Raw genomic sequence first — 22,509 nt, 5'->3', positions numbered from 1 at the left:
CCAAACAATTTGGCTGAAGCTTTTTTGCTTAGGGGTCTAAATGAATGATATGACCCCGTGCAATTAAAACAGTAAAATTACAATTTCTTGAAAAAAATTTTGAAAAAAAAATCAGCCCTTTTCACATTGCAGTCCAGATCATTTTAGTTTTGATTAGTCGAGGAAAATATGTATGCAAAATCTATTCAAACACAAAGATCCCCTGGAATCTGAGAAGGGGTACTGCTCCATACAAGCTTTAGGATGAAAATCAAAACATTACGTATGATTTCTCCATTTATTTCAATATTGTCCTACTTAAATAAATGAAATCAAAATTGTTCAAGTTAAGAAGTTGTAACGTGTTATAAACTACATTTACAAGTTTAAGAACATTTGTGATACATTGTTCTTGTATAACTAAATCCACTTATAGCACTATACAGCTCTTTAGATTAAACATCGATCTTAACCAATTTTCATAAATAATTTGGAAGTTTATGCTCATTTGTGTCCTGTTCTTCAACATTGCGAAAAATATAAATATTCTTCTCCCATGCCATGCCAAAATGTAAATATTACATATTAGGAATTATCATGCAATTCTCGTCAAACTTACTAGAAAATTCTCTTGGAACTCTACTCGTAATTACCTTGGAATTGTCTTTAGAATTCCCTACAAACTCTCCTAGGGATTTCCTTGGAATCCTTTTTTTAATGTGTATGAGATTAAAAGTTCCTCTCAAAATTGTATTTGAACCTAAAACTCTCATCAGAAATATTTCAGAATTCTTCTGAGATATCACTTGGAATTCTTATCTAAAATTTCTTTAACTTTTCCTAAAGAATTTCTTGTTAACTATCCATCATTTTTTTTACTATCCTTTTACGAGCCTTTTGAGTTTATTTACATAACCTTCCTCAGTCAGAACACCCTTTTAGTAATGATGTAATACTTTTGGAACTTTCATCTGAATTCTCTTGAAAATTCCTCATAAAAATTCCTAATGATTCTCATTAAATTTTCCTCAGAATCAACGAGGAACTCGATTTGAAGCCTTGTTTTTTCTCCACAAAAATCCCATGAAATTTATCGCAGAATTTCTTAGAACTTTACCTCAGTATTATCTTGGAATTTTGGTCACAACCTCCTTATATTTAAGAAAAATAAATCGTAATCAGCTTTAGAACTCTAAAGATTCTTTAAATTTTAAGCCTTGAAGTTTTTTCTGTGAAAAATCTAGAATATTGGAAATTTACCAAATCCTCACATTTTGTGTATTTTTTACATCATGATTTATATGAGCCACAAATTTTTTAAAGAAATATGTCTCTTACTCCAAATGAATGTTTATTTCTATTAGTACAGACTACCGAGTCTGAACATATTGTCTTGCTTCGAGGTCTCCAAGAATTCTCCCTAGATCTCATTTTTAATCAAGTTCAAGATTTCAAAATCAATTTTTCATCCGATCTTTCTCTGCCTACAATTTGATCTAATGACCCATTCAGCAGTGCGCAAAACAGTCAGGTTGAATGAGTCATTTTCATATGAATATGAACTGCCATCCGCCTCATCATTCACTGCCTCGTGAGAGTCTGAATGATTGGGCAGTTAGCAAGTCACTGTCAGCCGAGCACTTAGTCAGTAGCTCAGTCAGCACGTTTATTCTTCTGTGATGGTACCCAATCTTTGTTTTGAATGACTGAGCGTACATTTCTATGGAAAAATGTCTCAATTACATGCTGTGTGAGCGAAGGCAAGCGGTGTGAGTAGCCTGTTCGTAAGAGATGAACTAGCTTAAGGCTAAAAATCTCTTAAATAAAGTCTAAAAAAAAAAAAAGTAGCCTGTTCGTGAGTGACTGAATGTTTTTGTTGGCTCTTTCATTGCCTAGTCCTTTACCGTTTAGTACAAACGGTCTGGACAGAGCCCAGGCGAGTAAGAGAGGTGCCACAGTCGGAAAAAGTGTTAGTTTGTTTACTTAAATGAACCATGCCCATTTTGTTATGGCAAGTTTGCTATAAGAAATGCTCCTCGTGTTTATAAGCGAAATTCACATCAAAGATTTATTAATTGAGTAGGAAATCAGTTTGGCACGGCATTTGTGACCAGCATACACCTTCCGGTCGTACGAAACAGGTCAAAAACAGTCCAAATCCGCAGATAAAAATTTTTGTTTTGAATTTCTGTATGGCAAAATAGTGAACTTTTCGTGAACATTAACGGCAAAGAACTCACCAACACTGGGAGACCGTGAGTTCCTGCCCACCTGTCATTTCCCATCTTGGGACAGAGCAATGAATTGAGTGTTCACTCGGCTGTCGACAGAAGCACACTACTCTCAATGTGTGTCGCGCGATCGTCTGTTTACTTGACTGGAACTATTGTGTGGTCCTCCTCATTGTTCTTCATCAACAGTTCTTTCGGTCGATGCGTCGTCGACTTTGGAAAGCAACCGTTTCGTGATGAATGTGTGAGTACTGACCACGTTTTGCGTCCATTGCTGCAATGGAAGCGCTCTGACCCTCGTTGGTGAATCTGCCATAGAATGAAACCACTAGAAGCGGCTCCCGTTCTGTTGGATTAGGCTTATTGGGACAGCTTAGGATAAAATGTTTATTGTGTTGTGCCTTTTCACTATAGTTTTAAGATGTATTATATAGTGAACAAGAATCCTCGGCTCTGTAAAGTTAATTCGGTTGAGCCTTATCAAATAAATCAATAATAATAAAAAAAGAGCAATGAATTGAATAGTGCAGTGCTTTCACACTCAGCCTAAGGAGTCAATAATTTTAAGCTCTGCCATTCAGTCCGATAGTGACCTTAAAAAATGTCTGTTTCTCAGTAAATTCTGGGGCATTGAAACATGCTTTTTGTATCTTGTATATAATCCGTTCCCAGCTATGGATTGCTAATAATTATTAGCTGAACCTTAATTGTAGGATAACTATACTCTCTCTGTTTATATTCTTTAGTATGACTATGATTGCCCTGAAAAGAAACTTTTCAAATGAATTTTAGTTGGGACATGTTCAGAAATTTGACTCTTCTAGAAAATCTTGGTGGCCCTGAAAAGGGCCGATGGTAGTACAGGCTTAAAGTATGTGCAAGATGATGATGACGTGTAGGCAGCAGGATCAGCAAATCGGACCAAACAATCCCGTATTCTTCGGTTCAATTAATGGACACTCGCAAGAGGCTCGGCCCGTCTGCTTCTGGAAAGGGGTTGAACTGGTGTCTGCGACAGGTTGGAAGGCCGCAGAATATCAGTGTCCACCCAGCTAAAGCTCCTCCCCTTTTTATTTTTAAGCACATACCGTGGTAGAGATAACAATAGCTGCAATTTCAAAAACCTACAACTGGATGCCTTCCTTCAGATAACAACTGGAGTGCGGTAACAATCGGTCGAACTATTTCAAACACATCGTCGGTACATGAGCGGGTCGGTGATCAACTCTTTTTGCCAGTGGTAGTGGGGGGAGGACACCCCTCACCATCCCTCTCCAAAGGGGGAGTTTGGTAAAGAGAGATGATAAAACTGATTTGTACCTTCCTAAAAGTTGTCTAGCTCGCTTTCTACTCTCTATATGCAATTTTCACACTGCCGTACTCTAAACAGAACTATCAATTCTAAACTTTCATCTCCTCAGCTATCGTCGAGGGGGGCGACTCTATCTACGATGCAGGGAAAATTGTGTTTTGATGTGCTTTGCTGCGCACACGCTGAGTAGATAGAAAGAAGATTGATGACGATTCTGAAGATTTCCTGCAAAAATATTAAATGCGATGCAAGTAGATGCGATAAATGAAAGAAGATTTTTCGAAGATTGATTCGCGAGTGTGAGATTTGTTGAGCATCTAGAATTGAGATTTAGATGTGTCGCCCCCCTCGGCTATCGTATACAAATTACCACTTCAGTCTGTTATTTGAAATAAGCATTTTCAACTATAGTTTGAATTGTTACACTCCTTCTCTCAACAAGTTGGTAAATTTTAGCCTTTAGCAGAAAGACGTTTATCACTTTTCGCCACACCAATCACGTTTCGACTTGTTTCGTCTACTAACGACTCTCTGATGACAGTGTTGGTGGATTTGTTAGTTATTTTGACGCTTTTGGACAATGCTTGACATCTACCACTTTTTCAATAGTTTCTTTTTGAAAATCAACTGTTGGAAGTATAACTATCGATGAGTAAAAATATTTCTGATCGATTGGTGATAAAACTAATGAAATTGGTTCAGGGGCAGCTGAGTTATCAACGTTCAAAATCTTTCATAATTTCGTTACCCCCTATATATATAAATCACAGATGTAGTCCTACGTCAAAACATGTGATCACTTTCACACTTGACACTTTCGTTTTTAACCGGGAAATTTGGAGATTTGTACCAGGAAAACCGAGAGTTTTAAAATAGAACTTCAGTGGCCACCCTGATATTGTCAATAATCAAAAGTATTGTCTGTAATATTGATGCAAATATAATATTGACGCACAATGCAAAAAGTTTGATTTCATTTTTCAAAATTTCCCTCATTTTCCCCTTTTGTTTAACTATAGGCAGCTGATTTTGACCTTAGCACCTTTTTTCAGTAAAGTTGTCAATGTGTCGCGGAATAGTCGATTGGATATAATAAATTTAAAGATGAGCAGCCCTGTGTTGATGACCCAGCAAAAATATTGTTGGACAGATTAACGGAAATATTAACGAAAATTCTGTCGTGTAGGGTGCACTTTCGAAAGGATTAAAAGACGACCGAATTGCGTGACATGGAATCAGAATCACATGAAATATTTACACTAATCGGCTTAAGATCCATAAAGCTGTCTCAGACAAGCCAAAACAAAAGCATGTACCCGATTTCACAAATGAAAACATCAAATTTGCAAAATCAACCCACCGAGGGGAGGCGCCCAGTGTCTTGTTGCATTATAATCAACCGGGCGCCTTCTCACAATTCCTGTTTTATCGTTGACTTGGCATTTGATTGAGTAGCGGCGCGAACAATCACGCCCAAACAGCTGTCCGACGTCGCCAAAACATGTGCCAAATTCCACCACAATGTTCTGCCTGCTACCCCACTGCTGCACATTGACTGTCGTTTATCAAATTCCTGCCCTAGAAAAGCGCACCCAAATGGTATGCCATTTTTTGCTCACGACCGCGTGTGTCAACCTCTCCGGAGCAAGGCTAACAATAATAAGAAGCAGAAGAATGTAACTTGAAACCTTCACATGTACACACGTGAGGTCGCTGTCCGCCTCCACCGCAGTGTTTTTGCGCTTCACGTTGACAAGGTAAAACTCGAGAAGGTGTGATTCAAAAGCCGACGAAAGTGAAATGAACGCCACAACAATGTATCCCTCACAGGTCACAACATTATGATTCATTCCACCAATTAATCTCCCTCGCCGGTTGGTTCGTGTAAACGGTGAGCCGGTGGATTACGTCAAGTTGGATCATTTGCCCAGCACCAAAACGGACTGTGACAAATTCGCCTTCTAAACTGATCTCCGGGAAGTGAATCAAATATCGACCTAATCCCCTCGCCTGCTTGGTTCACTCTTCTTCTTCGTATTTGCCGTCATCTTTCGATCAAGGCGACAAGTGCTAAATCGTCAAACTCAAACTCGGCAGGCAGGATTATCCCTCTCGACGCCGTTGCTTGTGCCTCGGATCCCATTCGGGTTGCGCCAAAACAACACGGTCAACGATGGGGAAAAACAACACGAAATCACCCCAAGAGCATATTAAAATAAATTTTCTTGTCGTGCTGCTGAGATGTCCTCCACAATCTGTGTGCCCGACCGGCCGAGGAGTGGTGAGTTCTGTTCTCACTTTCATCTCGAGCCCGAGTGACTCTCACCGACACTTGTTTGCTAAAATTTCCCGTCTTCAACAAATCTTACCGCCGTCTTCATCAAATATGAAGAAGAAGATGCGAGGGAAATATTTGCGCAAGTTTTGACCCGTCCGTGGCCCGATCGTCCCGTCGCTGTCGAAAGTTACATATATGATCCAAGTGAAAGCGCGCGAGAAGCACGTAAGACCTATTAGAAATTTGTCGCCACTCATTTGCCCCAATCGATGCTGACGGGGACGGGGCAAAATCTTGACGAATTAGCTAAAGTTAGAACCACCTAGCAAACAGCGCAGATTTATGTAATACATCGAGAAAAAAGTGGGTAATAAAAATCGTCCGGCGCGGATGGATCGCGTAACATCTTCGCACCGCCAAGAAGGTGGTTGCAGAATTTTCATCATCGCTTCGGTGGGGGGAAACAGCGACATACGTTGCTACGGTCGATGGGCAGAAACGTCACTAAATTATCTCGAATTGCAGCTCGTCGGGGCCGGGCGACGGTCGGGATGGATGCTGGGAAGGGACACTTACATTCACTCCGTAGGGCGTTATGTGTCGAGTGAGTGAGTGAGGTACAAACATGACAGAGCGCAAATTTCACGCAATGATGACCGTTCACTCGTCAAATTTATGGGGTGCTTTCGTGGGTGGCAGCTCAGGCATATTGTTTTCAAATGGTTGAACACAGGCAAATTTCTCGGGTGGAATTTTGGTTTGCCGATGAATAAACTTTGATGTGTGGGGCATTAGCAAAACAAAAAAAAAATTGTCTACATATTTGACGTCCGGACAGACTGGATCGGGAATTGATCCGAGAAAATTGCTGGTACCCCGAGCAAAGTCCAGCATCAAAATTACATTCATTTTGATATCAACATCAAACTGAAATCATAATTTGATTTCAGTTTACGCAATTGACAAAAGAGATTGGGCAAATCCGGTTCTATGATGTACACGAATGGCATTGAAAGGTCTCATTACGACAACAAAAAGTTGGTATGGGGTCAAAAAATTTTATCATGGGAGAAAAAAGTTATCCCGTATATTCCAAACGAATTTGAGCAGTTTTAGTTTTTTTTCCATGTCGTTGTGGCAGTTAGTAAAAATACAGTGATTATATGTATTTGCTGCCGTGAATACTCATCAATCTCGATGATTCTCACGGTATTAAGCTGTACATTTCCAGCACGAGAATTTCGGCTAGCTCTGACCCAGGAAGCATGACAGAGATACTTTGACTATATGTTTTAGTATTACTTCTACATGGAGGCGAACCAGCCCAAGGCTGAAAGCCTGAAAGCCTCCCTAATAAAGATAAATAATAATAATATTACTTCTACATGAAGTCAACGATTTACATAGTTGAAGATGGTAATTTCAAATAACAGACTGAAGTGGTAATTTTTATACGATAGATGGAGTAGATGAAAGCATAGAGTTGATAGTTCCGTTAGAGTACGGCAGTGTGAAGATTGCATATAAATATTAGAATAGCGAGCTAGGACAACTTTTAAGGAAGGTACAAATCGGTTTTTTCATCTCTCTTTACCAAACTCCCCCTTTGGAGAGGGATGGTGAGGGGTGTCCCCCCCCCCCCCCCCGCCACCACTGGCAAAAAGAGATGAAAACCGACCGCTCAAGTACCAACTGCGTGTTTGAAACAGTTCTACCGATTTTTGTAGATCATAGATCATTGACCACATTGACCTTTCCTGGGATGACCACATTGACTGAAATGCCCTGGGGGAACCTGTAGTGCGGAACACGACGAGGACTTTACACACCTGCCATGGCCAGCACAGTCGCCGGATTTAAATATAATTGAGCCACTTTGGTCGACGTTGTAAGCTCGTATTCAAAGCGTTTTTCCTCCTCCATCGTCGTTGAAAACGCTTGAACATCTTATGATCCAAGAATGGTACAACATTCCACTAGAAGCCATCCAAAAACTTTATGAATCAATTCCCAGACGAATCCAAGCTGTTATTGAAGTAAATGGTGGTCCAACATCCAATTTTCCTACAATTTTAAATGGCATTCTTAATTTATAAATAATAATTCATTAATAATACATAGCCTTGCAAATAGCAAATAGCTTTGGAACCCAGATTTTAAGCGCAACTTTTCAAATAAGAATGGTTTATTCACACTGTCACTATTGTTTATTTTTAAATGCAGGAAATGGCACTAACAGATGCTTACTAGCGAGCACAAAAGTGCTGGCGAACATCTCCAGAGCTGACGTCGACAGTCATTTTGTTCATTAAAGTATTGTTGTTGTGCTCTTGCTACACCTTACATTAATACAAGAGAGAGACTTTTATTGGTCTACAACCAGAGTTTAAAGACCTACTCTCCCTAGTCACTGCTCCATTTCAATGTCAATGATTCATTTCAAGACTTCAGATAGTTCGAGCTGTCGAACGGCATTGTGAAGTGAAAATACAATTTTCCTCTTACATGTTATCCTGAGGCATCTGCTGGTTCCAGAATGAGCTCCCCAATGGCATTGTTTTGTGTAAAAAATGTGATTGCATCCTACTACTGGTTCCCCCCAGAGTATTCCAGTGACTCCGGAAAGGTCAATGTGGTCAATGATCCACTTCTATTCTATAGAAAGCATATTCATGAAAATCCATGAAGAAAGAGCTGTCGCACGGCACGTTTTTGAGTTAAAACGAAATTGTCCCCTGATACAGGTTCTCTCGGGGCATCCCAGTGGTTCCGAGAGCGGCCAATGTGGTAAATGATTCACTTTAAGTCTAAAGAAAGAATATATAAAAACGCAATTGCCCCCTACTACAGGTTCCCCCCAGGGGTATCCCGTGATTCCGAGAGCAGCCAATGTGGTCACTGATCCATTTGAAGTTTAATGAATGCCTATTCATGAAAAACCATGAAGAATGAGCTGTCGCACGGCATGTTTCGGTGTAAAAATGCAATTGTCCTCTGCTTCAGGTTCCCCCGGGGGCATACTGGAGGTCCCGAGAGTGGCCAATTTGCTCACTAATCCATTTAAAGTCTATCAAAAGCCTACTCATGGAAAAGCTTGCAGAAAAAGCTGTCGCACGGCATGTATTAGTGTAAAAACGCAATTGACCCCTGCTACAGGATCCCTCGGGGGTATCCCGTGATTCCAAGAGCGGCCAATGTGGTAAATGATTCATTTGAAGTTTATGGAAAACCTGTTCATGAAAAACCATTAAGAATGAGCTGTCGCACGGCATGTTTTGGTGTAAAAATGCAATTGTCCTCTGTTCCAGGTTCCCCCGGGCATACCGGAGGTCCCGAGAACGGCCAATGTGGTCAATGATGCATTTAAAGTTTATCGAAAGTATATTGACGAGAAACCATGAAGAAAGAGCTGTCGCACGGTATGTTTTGAGTGATTAATATATCTGCCCGCATTCAGAACCCTTCACCAGAACCGATTCCAGGGAAATGGCTATATCTCGGTTGAATTTAGGCCGATTTTAGTTCTTGGCATATGATTCGCTTAAGAAATGGTTTTTCTTTTGTTTTATCTACTAAAAATATATATATTTAACCAGCATCATATATAAAATTTCACCAAAAATTTAGCAAGTTAGAGAAGCCCTCCGGAAACCCGAAATATCTCCGGTATCCGGTGACCAGGATTATTTTCGTTGCTACACCGTAGAACAATATTAGTTTTCCAGTCAAATGCTCTTGGAAGATTTAAAATCGGATCATATTTGACGAAATTACAACACTCCAAAGTTGACCAAAAATTTGCCAATCCTAGTTATTTTGAGCAACCCCTGTATATGCACAAATCTGGTTTGTGTGAGATTGAATGATATTGACAAGGGTTGTCAATCAAAAAGTCGATAATGTCTTTTCGTAAGCGCCTGCTATGCGAATTTTCCATTGCAGACGTATACGAAAAGACGTTATAGAGTTATCGATTAACAACCCTGATATTGCACTCAATTCATGGTCAAAACATAAGCCCTTATCACGGTGAAAACGAAGTGAAATCATAACTTGTCACTCACGGTGATGTGATTTCCTATTCAATTTGCCCAGGAATCACTTCAGCGTGGTTGAGAATTCGTCACTTCCCTTCATTTTCCCCGTGAAATGACACCTGTAACAAGGGCCAAATACTGTTTTTTCCATAACACTTAATAAATACAACTCCAAAAAATCTGTTGCTTATTGAGGCACTCATCACAAAAATATAACCGTATGTACTACCTCATTAGGTGCAACTGCATCAGCAATGAAAACGGCCTTATTAGAGTGTAATTCGAAGAAATCTCTTGTTAACAGACGAAGACATCTTCGAAGTACCGAAGAGTTACAAAGTAGGCAAAACATGATTTCTGTGTTGCCCGGGAAATCAATTGAATTTATTCTAATCGAATGCTCAACGAAGTATCTGCAGAACAAATAAATATTTTAAAGGTAGTTCTCTTATACATTTCACTTGCTTGAAAAACTGGAAAAATATAACATCAAATTAATAATAAAGTTACCTAAACTGATAACAAATCAGAATGAAAAGAGCGAGGTCAATAAATGAGAGAATGCTAGAAGCCATGAGGTGATTTTATTTTCACATAGGTCGTTGTTCCCTTATTCAAAGCATCGAACAATGGTGTATGATAATGGTTAGCATATACGGGAATCTGAGGTCACTTGATCCCTGTTATTATTTTCCGGTGCTATTGAATCCTTGTTATTAAATTGTTTATAGAATTATCTAACAATCATCAATTCCGATACTTTTATTCAATATTTGGCATGGGACATTATTAGACACACATGGGGGGTCGTATCCGGGTCCTCCCCTGGGTAGGCTCGTGTCCGTCCAGATTCTGGTACATTAACTTATATCTATGCATGGTAATTATACTTTACAACTCACCTTTTGATTACAAATGTCGATAATGCTGAAACTATATGAATTTTAGTGATCATTATTAGGTGTGTCGGCTCTGTAAAGTTTATTCGATTGAGCCTGTACAAATAAAGTAATTAATATAATTATTAGGTGTGTGCTGCAATGGAGTAGTAATTGAAGGAAATGAGGTTCTCATGTGGCTTATTGGTAATTCTAAAATAGGTAAATAATGCAAGCACACACCTTTTACAATTCTTATCCTCTAATCCTTCTAAAATGGCCTAATTCTTTCTGACTGCTTTATTGAAAATCTGGCCGTGTTCCCATTTGTTCTCATGTAGGTAATATTGGTACATGAGGGGAAGAAAGAAATAGAACAAGTTAAGTGTGAGCCGCATGCGTTGGTTAGTCGTTTGGGTCATAGTGTTGTGTTCCCTATTTTATTTGTCTCTATTCAGCTCTCAGATCGCCCCCTCCCCCCAAACTATTGTGGATGAGAAAAAGAACCCATATTTGGTAACCTCTCGCGAGCTGCAATGCATAAGATATGAATAACAAACAAATCTAGAACGGGGCTTAAACATGTAACATTTTCTAAGACTGATCATGATTAATATAGTATGAATAATGAGAATTGTAGTCTAGTCTAGTCTAGTCTCTAGTCTACACATACACAGCCAGTACTTGAAAGAATCCTGGAAAATGTATCCTTCTTTCATGAATTTGTCCACTGACTGGCAGTGGCATTATGGATAAAATCCTCCTGGAACCATCTTTTATATAAATAATTTCAAGAAGCTTAAATCCGGGAGTTAGAAGGTGACAGCTCTATCACAACTCCTAAAGCCCATTTCAAGAACGCAAGCATTCCGAAGCTTTTTTCGTATATGCTAAGCCCCGCTCCAATACATTTCAATGTAGGAATCATTAATAATGTACTGGGACTTTCAACCAAGCGGTATTGCTTGATTGACGCGTATTTAATGAGTTGGAAATGTTTGTAGTATCACTAGTACTAGTACTCGGAAATTAAGTATGAAAATATTGTAAAGGACAAAATGGAACGAACTCACCAAATCTGGCCAAGTGAACCTAACAAGCTGGCATGATGTGTTAGAGGGGAAGTCGCAATTGTAGACGGTTCGCTTCACAGGGTAATCCGGTTTGTGGTAAAGCTTGCACGGAATGTATAGTCTTGAAATACGTCTTGGTCGTCTGATACAATCCACATATGTTAGAAAAAAATCCGGAGCAACGCAAAATCCATAAATTTAACGGGATGAAATTTCTTCGCTTCCATCTACAAGCACAACACTCTTCTATCTCCCACCGGTTTGTCCACTTGTGGTTGTCTAATAATCCGTTCGTTTCTATTTGTTGTAACAACCGAGCACTTACACACGAAATTATTGATTAAGTTTCAGTTGACGGAGTTTTTCAATTCTCTTACTAAATGTTCACTAAACACTCAGTAAAATTCGCGAAAAATAAAGCAGCAGCATAAACAAAACACGTCAGATCCAATGCACGGCCTCAGTATGAATAATGAGAATTGTATGAAGAAAAGACGATCCCAAAAGAAAGTTCCCTAGCAATAAAACTATTACTCTGTGCTAATATGAGTTATTTCAAAATGGGCATCCATACTCAGAAACTATACCCGACCTCAACAAACTGTACCGAAATCAGAACAGCTAAACTACTCGGTAAAATTTTGGCATTTCTATTTAATTGTATTAAGCTATCTCACAGAGACCAGACGTCCAAGTTCGGTCAGAAACTTGTGTAAAGTTAAGTGAAAACGTTGCCGTTACGTAGCGCTAGCATCTCCTGATTTCCTCTATAAATTTATCACTTTCGACCAATTTGGCGCTAGTATCGATAAATTATCTGCTGAAAATTGGCACTTGGCGCTACCAGCACTTAGCGTCTAGTGTAAGTTTTGCAATGCCAGTGCCATCATGTTGTCAAAGAAGGTTTTTAAGTGAGGAAGTCGCCGTTAGTGGCGCTTAAGTCGAATAGGAACATTTACACAAGTTTTTAGAGAAATTTTGGAGCCTCAACGTCTGTTCTCTGTGGCTATCTTATATCGAGCTCTTTTCAATAATTGCAACATGTGAATAGTGCAGAAAAAGTTTAAAATTGTTCTAGAGCCAAATTGGTTTTGAAGGAAGGTCAAACTACAAACAAACAGCTCAGCCGCTCTGAACCCTATGAAAATTATGCTTTCCCAATATGGTACATTCTTTCACTATAAACCTGTCATTTCTAGCCTATCTGAACTATTTAATAAATGGTAACCATAACATGGGTTACGCTCTTCCTAAGCGGGCCCTCCGCATCCTATCTCTGTCTTATCTCAAATGCCAATGGTTTGAATGTATCAGTATACACATTGGAAATGACGTTAAATCAAATAAACCCTTACCCTACTCACTTGGCCAGGCTTCAGAATCGTCCAGTGGGCAGTGCGCTCTTCACTCCAAGTTCCCTTTCTTTCAAATTTACCCCAAATTTTATATTTTACCCCTTTGAGTGTTGATTAATCACAATGAAACATTGTGACAGAGCACGAACTTGAGGTTACTAGAGTATTAAATAATCTAGGTCCTATTTAGGACTATATCTGAAAAATCCAAATTTGGCCAACGCCCACCAATAACAAATTTGATCATCAAAAAATGTATTGAATTAAAACGACTATAATGACAGCAACCTGTGTTATCATTATCAGCGACATCACAACATCAAATTAAGATTTAAATTTGATGCTCGGGAAGCGTGACTGCTTTTTCTCCTCAGTTGGTTTGGGATCAGTTTCAGTTGAGTTAATTTGTGTTTTTCTGAAACGAAAAATCTCTGGTTTTGGGTTTTCGCTCAATACTCCTATGCGTCGTCATCATGTTACAGTCAATATACATCAATGGACACCCATGGTTCCCTAGGTAGTCTGCGGTAAGAAACAAAAGGATTATAATTAATTTCAAGTTTTGAGAAATTCTGAGAACCTCTATATCGTTTTCCTATGGAAGGGGTGATTTGTGAAATGATCCACAAAAAATATGTGTCAATTTTTTTTGCCTTGATTTGTTTTCCGCCGATCTTGTTTTCCGCGCTGAGCACCAATGCTACACACGCACAGTGCTACGAACCTAGTGAAATCATGCGTTTTTTTATAATTGCGTGTATTTATTTATTTATTTGTTTATTCGTGAGTCAATCAAACCGTAGACTACATATTAACATTAGGACTTATGTTGTATGACTTATCAGGGTTCTGAACTATATTTTTAATTCTGTTGAGGGCATATTTAGGTCAATCATTTCACAATGATGATTACAAACAGTCATCATCTGATTTACCCGTCCAAATTTAGCGTTATTGGCCCGATGGCGATCTACTGCGAACAAGTGTCGATTGCGTAATTGTCGGGAAGGTACATACACATTAAATCATGACAATAGATCAGCTGAGTCAATGCGTTGCGCAATGATATTGTTCAGTAAAGAAATCTTTGCGTAATCCCGACGTTCTTTCAATGTTTGAATGCTGATCAACAATTAACGTGCTTCATATGACGGAAGAGGAAAAGCCGTTCAACCAACAATCAATACGAAACTAACGATTTTAAATTGGCTCACCACTTTAGTAGCCTATTGGTCCCAAGCAAACGATTAACGTACCCTATTCTAGTTGAAATTCTATTACTACACTATGTTTGTTTTGATTCGCTATGAAAGTTTGACAGATAACATCAGGGGTGTGTGGATTCATGCAGAACATGCAGGGGTGAGTGAAATAGCTTGGGACTGCTTGGGACCGTTGTTCTGGTACTGAGTGAGCCAAAAATAATAATGATTTTCTTCGGGACCCAGTGGTCTTAGAGTTACCTCTATGGTTCAACCTAACTTACGTAGTGCATATAATAAAAATTGCTTTTGGATTGACTCTATTCGTTATTCATGCATTTTCATATAAGGTGACCAAAGAACTCTTCAATATTCTAATATTGACCTCACATACGCAACGTAAAGTGATTTTATTGTATAAGGATCTTTAAAGTGGAGACGTTTATAAAATTAAGCATTTTGCCTGCTCTATGTACTATTGTGTTATAATGGTCCACAAATGTCAATTTAGAATCTAGAATAAAACCTAGATCTTTTGCATTTTCACATTTTTTAATATTTTCGTTACCTAATGTAATACGAAGATTTTGTTGGTTTAGTTTTCTACTGTACATTTTTCAATATTTATATTTATTAAAATGTTTATTGCCTCGAAAAATGACCCTATGCAAAATTTGAGCTCAATCGGACATGATTTAGGGGTAGCACAAACGCGTCAAAGTTTGACTTTTTTCACTCTCGAAAATCTCCCAAGGGGAGGGGGGGGGGGAGTACATGAAATTTCGGAAATAAAAAAAAAAAACTTGATGCCAAATGTCTTAAAAATGCATGAAACGTCAAGATTTGGTGGACCATCTCGATTTTTTTTTTTTTTTTTTTCAAAAATCGACTTTTTGGGACTTAGATTTTTTTCATGAGTTCTATATGGAATATAGAAGATTGATGAGTCGGCTTCTTCAACTGTTCACAATTGTCTCCAACCTGCTTATATATCGAATTAAACCACCATTTAGGATCTAATACGAAATAATTCACTAGGGTGGTCCAATTATTCTTCATTAGGGTGGTCTAGGGTGGTTGATTTCCGAAATTTCATGTACCCCTCCCCCTCCTTGGGAGATTTTCGAGAGTGAAAAAAGTCAAACTTTGACGCGTTTGCGCCACCCCTAAATCATGTCCGATTGAGCTCAAATTTTGCATAGGGTCATTTTTCAAGGCAATAAACATTTTGTATATGGTTTGTTAGCGAAATTGATGGTAAAATTTTTCCCATACATTCATTGGCAGTCTAGTGTCCTCGTTGTGTTGACTACGCTTGAAAATGAGAGGATTGTTTACCGTCACCAGTTGTTGTTTACAATTCTGCATTGCTGTACAATACTCTTCCGGTTGCTGTTGTTCAACTAATTTTGACGTGTTTCAAGTTAATGAGCATACCTTTTGCCGCACATATGCTTTAGTGGCCCAGTAGGTCGAATCCCGAAATGCTAAGGTAATTATTAGACATATAATAACAATATAAATATGTAAATCCAATTAGTCAGCATCTTGTTGTCCCATAAAAATATATAAGATATGAAGCTGTTTTCCATTATTTATTTTTTTTTTATAATAAAACTAGAAGGCCAAATAAGGGATTAAGAAGACTGCTTAAAAAGCTTTTAATTTATATAACTACAATTTGAGCTGATTAAAAGCTGAATAATCCATATTCTAGCTGAAGAAGCTTATTCTAACCTGAATAAGCTGTTGTGCAGCTTCCAATGTTTGTTGGGTATTTAGCTTTTGGCTGATTAAAATCACCAGTTTTAGATGTTCAAAAGCTTAACAAAGGTTAACGTGGTCTATGAACAACAATTATTCAAACTAAGGTTGAATTAAAATCTATTGAACAACACTTGTTAAGCATCAAATTATTATTTATTTATTTATTTTTTTTTTTATTATTATTATAGTCACTTTAACACTCTTGGGTCATTCGTGACTTGTCCGGGGGTGAGATTTGAACTCGTAACTTTGGCGTGAGAGGTATGGATGTTAACCACTACGCCAGGGTCGCCCCCGAGCATCAAATTATTACCTGGGCGTCTCTTGAGAAGATTTCGATACTATTATGTTTAAAGATGTAAGGAGCTGTCCATTTACCACGTGGGCAGTTTAGGGGGGATCCCAAGTACCATTTCCGGTTTTATTATGGTCCTCAAGTCCATTCCAAGCCCTCTTCAAAACCATGAAAAAACCGAAAATGTTGCTTGGTATGGAGAATGTCCACGGTCCATTAATTTTTATTCAAACTGGATGATTGTCCACGCAGGGGGATCATCCAAGTAACCAACAAGCCCGTTAATCGCCCTTTATGCTATATAACGCTGCTATACGACTGATTTAAAGTTCGAAAACCCTATATTTACCTTATATCGCAAAAAGGGCGATTATCGGGTAGTTAGCAGGCTTGGTGGTTACTTGGGCACCTCTCGAAAACTGCCCACGGCAGCCTCAAACTGAATAGTGTGTTTCTAAGAAAATGCCTGAGGAATATTTCAGAACTCTGTCAATCAGAAGATGTCTAAGCATGCTTTTGACATACAGCTAACTTTTGCAAGGTGTTCATCACAACTCATAAGTTCACAATTTGCACAATCTACAGTTGGGACCTCCCTTAGCTCAGTCGGTAAAGGCGCAGCTACAAAGCAAGACCATGCTGGAGGTGGCTGGGTTCAATTCCCGGTCCGGTCTAGGAATTTTTCGGGTTGGAAAATTTCTCGACTTCCCTGGGCATAGAAGTATGATTGAACTTGCCACACAATCATACCAATGCAAAAATGGTACAGGCATCGAAAGCTCTCAATTAATAACTGTGGAAGTGCATCTAGAACACTAAGTTGAGAGCACGCAATAAGCTAATATGCGATATGCAATAAGCTTGAAATGCGAAGAAGAAGAAGAATAAGAAGAAGAAGAAGACAGTTTTGATAATCTTAAGAAATTAGGTGAATCAACTTGAATGATTTCAATACAATATGATTGCAATAAACCTACCATGTGCCTTCATGTACATCCACATTCCATTGAAGATAAGAAGCGATTACAACTGTAATATGGTACCTACCTTATTCTAAACGTGATGTTCATCAATGTCCTCAAATTCTTGCTCATAAATAGTCAACATTTGTTTGTGGTTTGTGCGAGTCTGCTTTTTTAAAATACTAACAATCGTGATTGTGTTCCACTCTAGTGTTTGTGTGTGTGTGTGCCAAGCCAAAACTCTAACAAACCTGCATCGGTAAGTACTGAAATTTCAACTGTGTGCCTTTTACTTCCTGTACCGCAAAGTGCATGTCAATCAATCAATAATCAGCATCCGTCAAGTCGCTTCGCAGCTTCGTCGCCGCATCGCTCTCGCTCGCATGAATTCAACTACACAGCAAATCGCGCTTAATCAGCATCTCGCATCGCTTTGCCAGCACAATCCGTTTGTAGCCAACTTCTATTTCCGCTCGCATCGGTTCGAGTCCAACTTGAAATCTCAAACTCCGAAAAAATTGCTTCCTTTTGCCACCAGACCAACAATCGACCCCAGTTCAGGGTTACAATCGCTCGGCGACTTGCACTCCTAAGCCCCACCCACAGGAACCGGCCATCGCCACCAAGCTGCCACTATTCGTTGCCGTAAGTTTCGATCCTCTCGTTTGCCAAGAGCAGTCTCATTACCTTATGTATCATTCGATTGTAGCCCCTGAAGGACATTGCCGTCGTCAGTGGACAGCCGGCGCGTTTCGAGTGCATCGTCGCGTGCGATGCTACACCTGCGATTCGCTGGACCAAGAACAACGTACCGATCGACGAAAGCGGTCAGCGGTACTATCCGGAGTACCGGAATGGGCTGTGCCGCCTCTCGCTTCCGGTTGCCTACGAAGGTCGGTATTCCTGATGCATTCGAGTGAATAACTTCCATCATGGAATCCATTTCGTTTTAGGTGACGCTGGCAACTACAGCTGCCTAGCCGAGAACCACCTGGGTCACAACCAGACCTGTGCCGATCTGATCGTGATCGATAGCGACTGGAGAACGGCGTCCGTCGTGACGGATTTCTAGATTTTCATCTGAGAAAAAAGAGGAAGACGAGAGTTAACAGAAATTGGACACACGAAATTCATCAATTAAGAAACCAAAGAAGGAGAAAGGGATCGATAGCAAACAATTCGAACAGTTAATTAAAACAACGGAAAATCAGAAAGATATTAGGAAAATCGAAAAAAAAAATTCAACTGAGAAACAATCAGAACCATGTCAGAAACGCTGAAAGAAACGAAAGAAAATATGTTTGTTTTTATTTTAATCGTAAGCTTTTTCGTTTAAGTAACCATATGAGAAATGATGAAAGGAGAAAGAGTATAGTTTTCAAGAACTTTTTTCTTTTTATGTAAAGTGTTGCTTTTACTCGTTGTCTATTTAGTGGTTTTCTACGTCCCATTTTGTTCTTACTTATTTACGAAATGTGAAAGGAACCTCGTAAGTTATTTATTTTAGCTTATAATTTACTTACCCTCCCCCCCCCTCCCACCAACAGATTGATGTGGCAAAAAAATTATCACTTTTTCGTTTGGAGATTATATTCGATAACTGTAATTTACTCTATCTAGTCCTCCAATCAATCGTTGGAACGAGAAAAAAAAAAGTGAAAAATGTTCTTTGAAAATTTACCAAAAAAAACGCAGAAACTGAACCAGAACTAATCGACATGCAAAAAAAAATGTACTTGTTTGACCCCCGCTTTACCCAGTGGACGAAAAAAAAAATACGCTGATGATGATCTATAAATAATTTTGAAATGAAAATCTGAATGAGCTAGACATTAATTGTTTTTTCATCCCCCGAACATTTTTGTTTTTATCTGCCTCACACTTTATAATCATTCGGTCACTCAAAAATCGCTCACACAAACACTTGCATAAGCCGAAGGAATTTCCGTTTATCTTCTATTATTATGAAATTATCTTCGCGCTTCCGAATCATTTGAAACATGAGAAAACAGAAAATAAACGTTATGTAATATGGTCTTGCACCGCCCAAAGGGTTAACTATGTAAACAGCAGGTTGATTGAATAAAATCGAGATTAATTTAAAATAAAGCTGAGTAGACCAAATGGAGTTGAAAGAAAAACTGCTGCTCCAGAGTCATTGAATTGAAATTTACATTCGAGCCGGATATTCATCAGTATTTGGAACCTTGACTTCAGTACTGGCAATATTATGGTCATGGTGATAATTTAGAATCGTGGTTTAAAAGCTGATCAAGGTTGATGGTATATGTAAGTCAAACATTTTTTCCTGAACATTGCACTGACGATATCATCTTCCAATTTTCAATTGATTGAGCAATTGGTCAAACCATGGAAAATGATTTTGTATCGTACAATATAATAGGCAGTGTTGACCACCCTCTCAGGTCTCAGACCCAAATAGAGTAGATACTACTCATTAGATTTGTGGGATCATAATCAGAAAGTTCTGATACGCATTGGTAATCAATTGGTAATGGTAAATACTTACAAATAAAACAGTGATGTAAGGCATTTTACGTTGATCACCCCTACCGGTGACAACTTTTTCGTATTATATTAAATAGCATTATTCCACATTCTGGTCGCAATATACGGTAGAGCGCTACTTCGTCGTAATCGCCCATTGCCGTTCTATCGAGCAGAAAACATCAACGGTTTTTTTATGCGCTAGCTCACAAGCTACACAACAAAGCATACATGAGCGCAGTTAGGCCCTTATAATTCAGAACGCTAGAAACAGTGACTTCTTCTTTTTCTCTTGTTTTGGTCCTTAGTTGGCTCAATCCAACAGAACATTTTATGATAAGTTTCTGATCAGCTGATTTTTCAATTTATGAATGAACTTTGACATGAGGTAGTAACCTAACGGCTGTGAAAAGCAAAATTAATGTAAAATTCTGTCAGGCTGGCTCCTGTTATTTCGTAAAATGGACGATTGAATGTGTTATCAGGGTGGCCAGATTATTTTTTACCCTTCTTACAAAGAAGGGTATAGATATCACTTGAAAAACCGACTATCGATCCGAGGCCCGGAGGGCCGAGTGTCATATACCATTCGACTCAGCTCGACGAGATCGGAACATGTCTGTGTGTGTGTGTGTGTGTGTGTGTGTGTGTGTGTGTGTGTGTACGTGTGTATGTGTGTATGTGTGTGTGTATGTAACGAAATGAATGCGCTCACGGTTCTCAGCAACCGCTCAACCGATTTGGACAAACTCGGCGCCAAATGATAGGTCTTGTGGTCGCTATTGAACGGTTTTGGAATCGGTGAACCGGTTCCGGAGATATGGCCGGAATAAGATCCGGTGAATATGGGCCTTCACGCTGGATTTAACAGAAAACGTATCAAAACCATCATGCGACACATCAAATTACTACAGAATTCAAAAATAAGATCAATGCAAGTCGTGTTAAGTGTTCCAGACCACATTGGACACACTTGGACATGTTTCGGGTACCCCGGGGAAGTTGCTTGAATATGAATTGAATTAAAACCCATTAAATCACATTAAAATACGATGATAAGGTGATTGGTAGCCTCACCAAATAGGCTACACCCGGATATATTCCGGGTACCCCCAGGCAGTGGCGTAGCGTCACTGGATGACACGGGGGTGGGGGGCTTGGTCACTGATAATGACAATAAAATAAATAAACTTGAATAAGTAAGAAGGGTCTGATCACACCATAGGTGGATAAATTCGGGTTTTTTATTATCGGTAGGTTCTCAAAACTTTTGTCGGTAGACGCAAACCAATCCTCTGTTCATGAACATCGCAACGAATGTTAGAAATTGACCTGGGTGTATGGGGATGTAAGATTCGCTTACAATTATGTGGGATTCATCATCACAGGATGTTAGTGGAGACCGCATGAACCGAGGATACGATATACCTAGCTGCGGTCCAATGCAAGAAAATTGGAGACCAAAAAATGTAGAGTGTATTAGTGAGGTCAATTAGTTATGTCGAAAAAAAATAGGAATCAGATTGCCAACTGGACTCGAACCACGAACTTTGTGATCATTGGACCTGTGCTTTCTCCACTGCTTTCTCCATGCTCCTGATAGCCTAAAAGCAAACATGAAGCGCTCATTTTCTCGCATACTCGACTTCGTATGCTTTTTCTGCTGGAGAGATTCGAGGCAAGTGTGTGCGTCGTTCTACAATGTTCTACAATGTGCGTCGTTCTACAAGCTTACTGGTATAGTCGAAAGCGTAGATAGAACACGAAATAAAAAAGACAAAAAACCATTACATCGCCTCCATGGTCAATTTCTAACATTCGTTGCGATGTTCATGAACAGAGGATGATAGGAAACGGAACTAACATTCATTGTAATAGATTTTTGGTTTGCGTGTAGGTGTCCGACATTAGTTTTAAACACAAGGTAAACAGAAAGAGATTCATCGTACAACCATCGGTTCAATGATATGAGTAGTTCATACCCCTCAAAAATATGCGAATATTTACAATAACAATTAAGAATAACAAGTAAGTGCGAGTAGGACGAACGGAACACGGGAAAAAATCCGATCTCCGAAATTAGATACATAAGTCATGATTTCATGAACACAGCGTATTTTCATGTTATGAAAATACACCGTAACGCAGCAAACATTCCCAAAATCATGAATCATCCGAGTTGAAATTATGAGCTAAATTCATGGGTTTAACTTTTAACCAAAAATTTTAGAAAGATTAAAATAAAGCATCAGACTAGATTCGAACCAAAAACCTTGAAATTATTAAACCCATACTTTTGCCACTAGACTATCAGTACTTGTATAAGATGAAAGACAAAAGGCGTATAAGAGATACATATATAGTGTGGTTTATGAACACGGTTTGCCAAGTACGTGTAACGCTTGTAGCGGTCTTGATTCCACTGCATTATGAAATCATGAATTTCCATGGCTAAATCATGAATTCAGTGCCAACATTTCAAAGGGGCGTAATTGCATTTGTAAACAATGGCTTTATCCGTCAATTTCTCGCGAATAAAAGCTCACTCATGAAAAATAATGACACCAGCAGGTAGATGAATGTTTCCTCTACCAGCTAGTATTGTAATTTTGGAGATGTAAGATTTCATTCG

General features: G+C 39.0%; 1 protein-coding gene across 5 annotated transcripts in view; it reads left to right on the top strand.

Moving 5' to 3' along the window:
* LOC135708322 (titin) overlaps positions 1 to 22,509 on the top strand; it is a 280,525-nt gene that overhangs the window by 207,037 nt on the left and 50,979 nt on the right. For 4 of the 5 annotated variants that reach the window (XM_065230329.1, XM_065230330.1, XM_065230331.1 and 1 more), the window contains 3 exons: positions 17,908 to 18,014; positions 18,079 to 18,262; positions 18,323 to 19,478. The exons of the other annotated variant lie outside the window; for it this stretch is intronic. In XM_065230329.1, coding sequence (XP_065086401.1) covers positions 17,908 to 18,014; positions 18,079 to 18,262; positions 18,323 to 18,441 — 410 coding nt within the window. In that variant the 3' untranslated portion in view covers positions 18,442 to 19,478. Of the gene's footprint in view, positions 1 to 17,907; positions 18,015 to 18,078; positions 18,263 to 18,322; positions 19,479 to 22,509 lie in introns of those variants that run through there. 5 annotated transcript variants of the gene reach the window in all.

The sequence above is a fragment of the Ochlerotatus camptorhynchus genome, unplaced genomic scaffold (assembly GCF_037179485.1).
Source record: "Ochlerotatus camptorhynchus isolate MF236.1 unplaced genomic scaffold, CSIRO-AGI_Acam_v1.1 ptg000330l, whole genome shotgun sequence".
Lineage (NCBI taxonomy): Eukaryota > Metazoa > Arthropoda > Insecta > Diptera > Culicidae > Ochlerotatus > Ochlerotatus camptorhynchus.
This window is presented reverse-complemented; position numbering and strand designations above follow the sequence as displayed.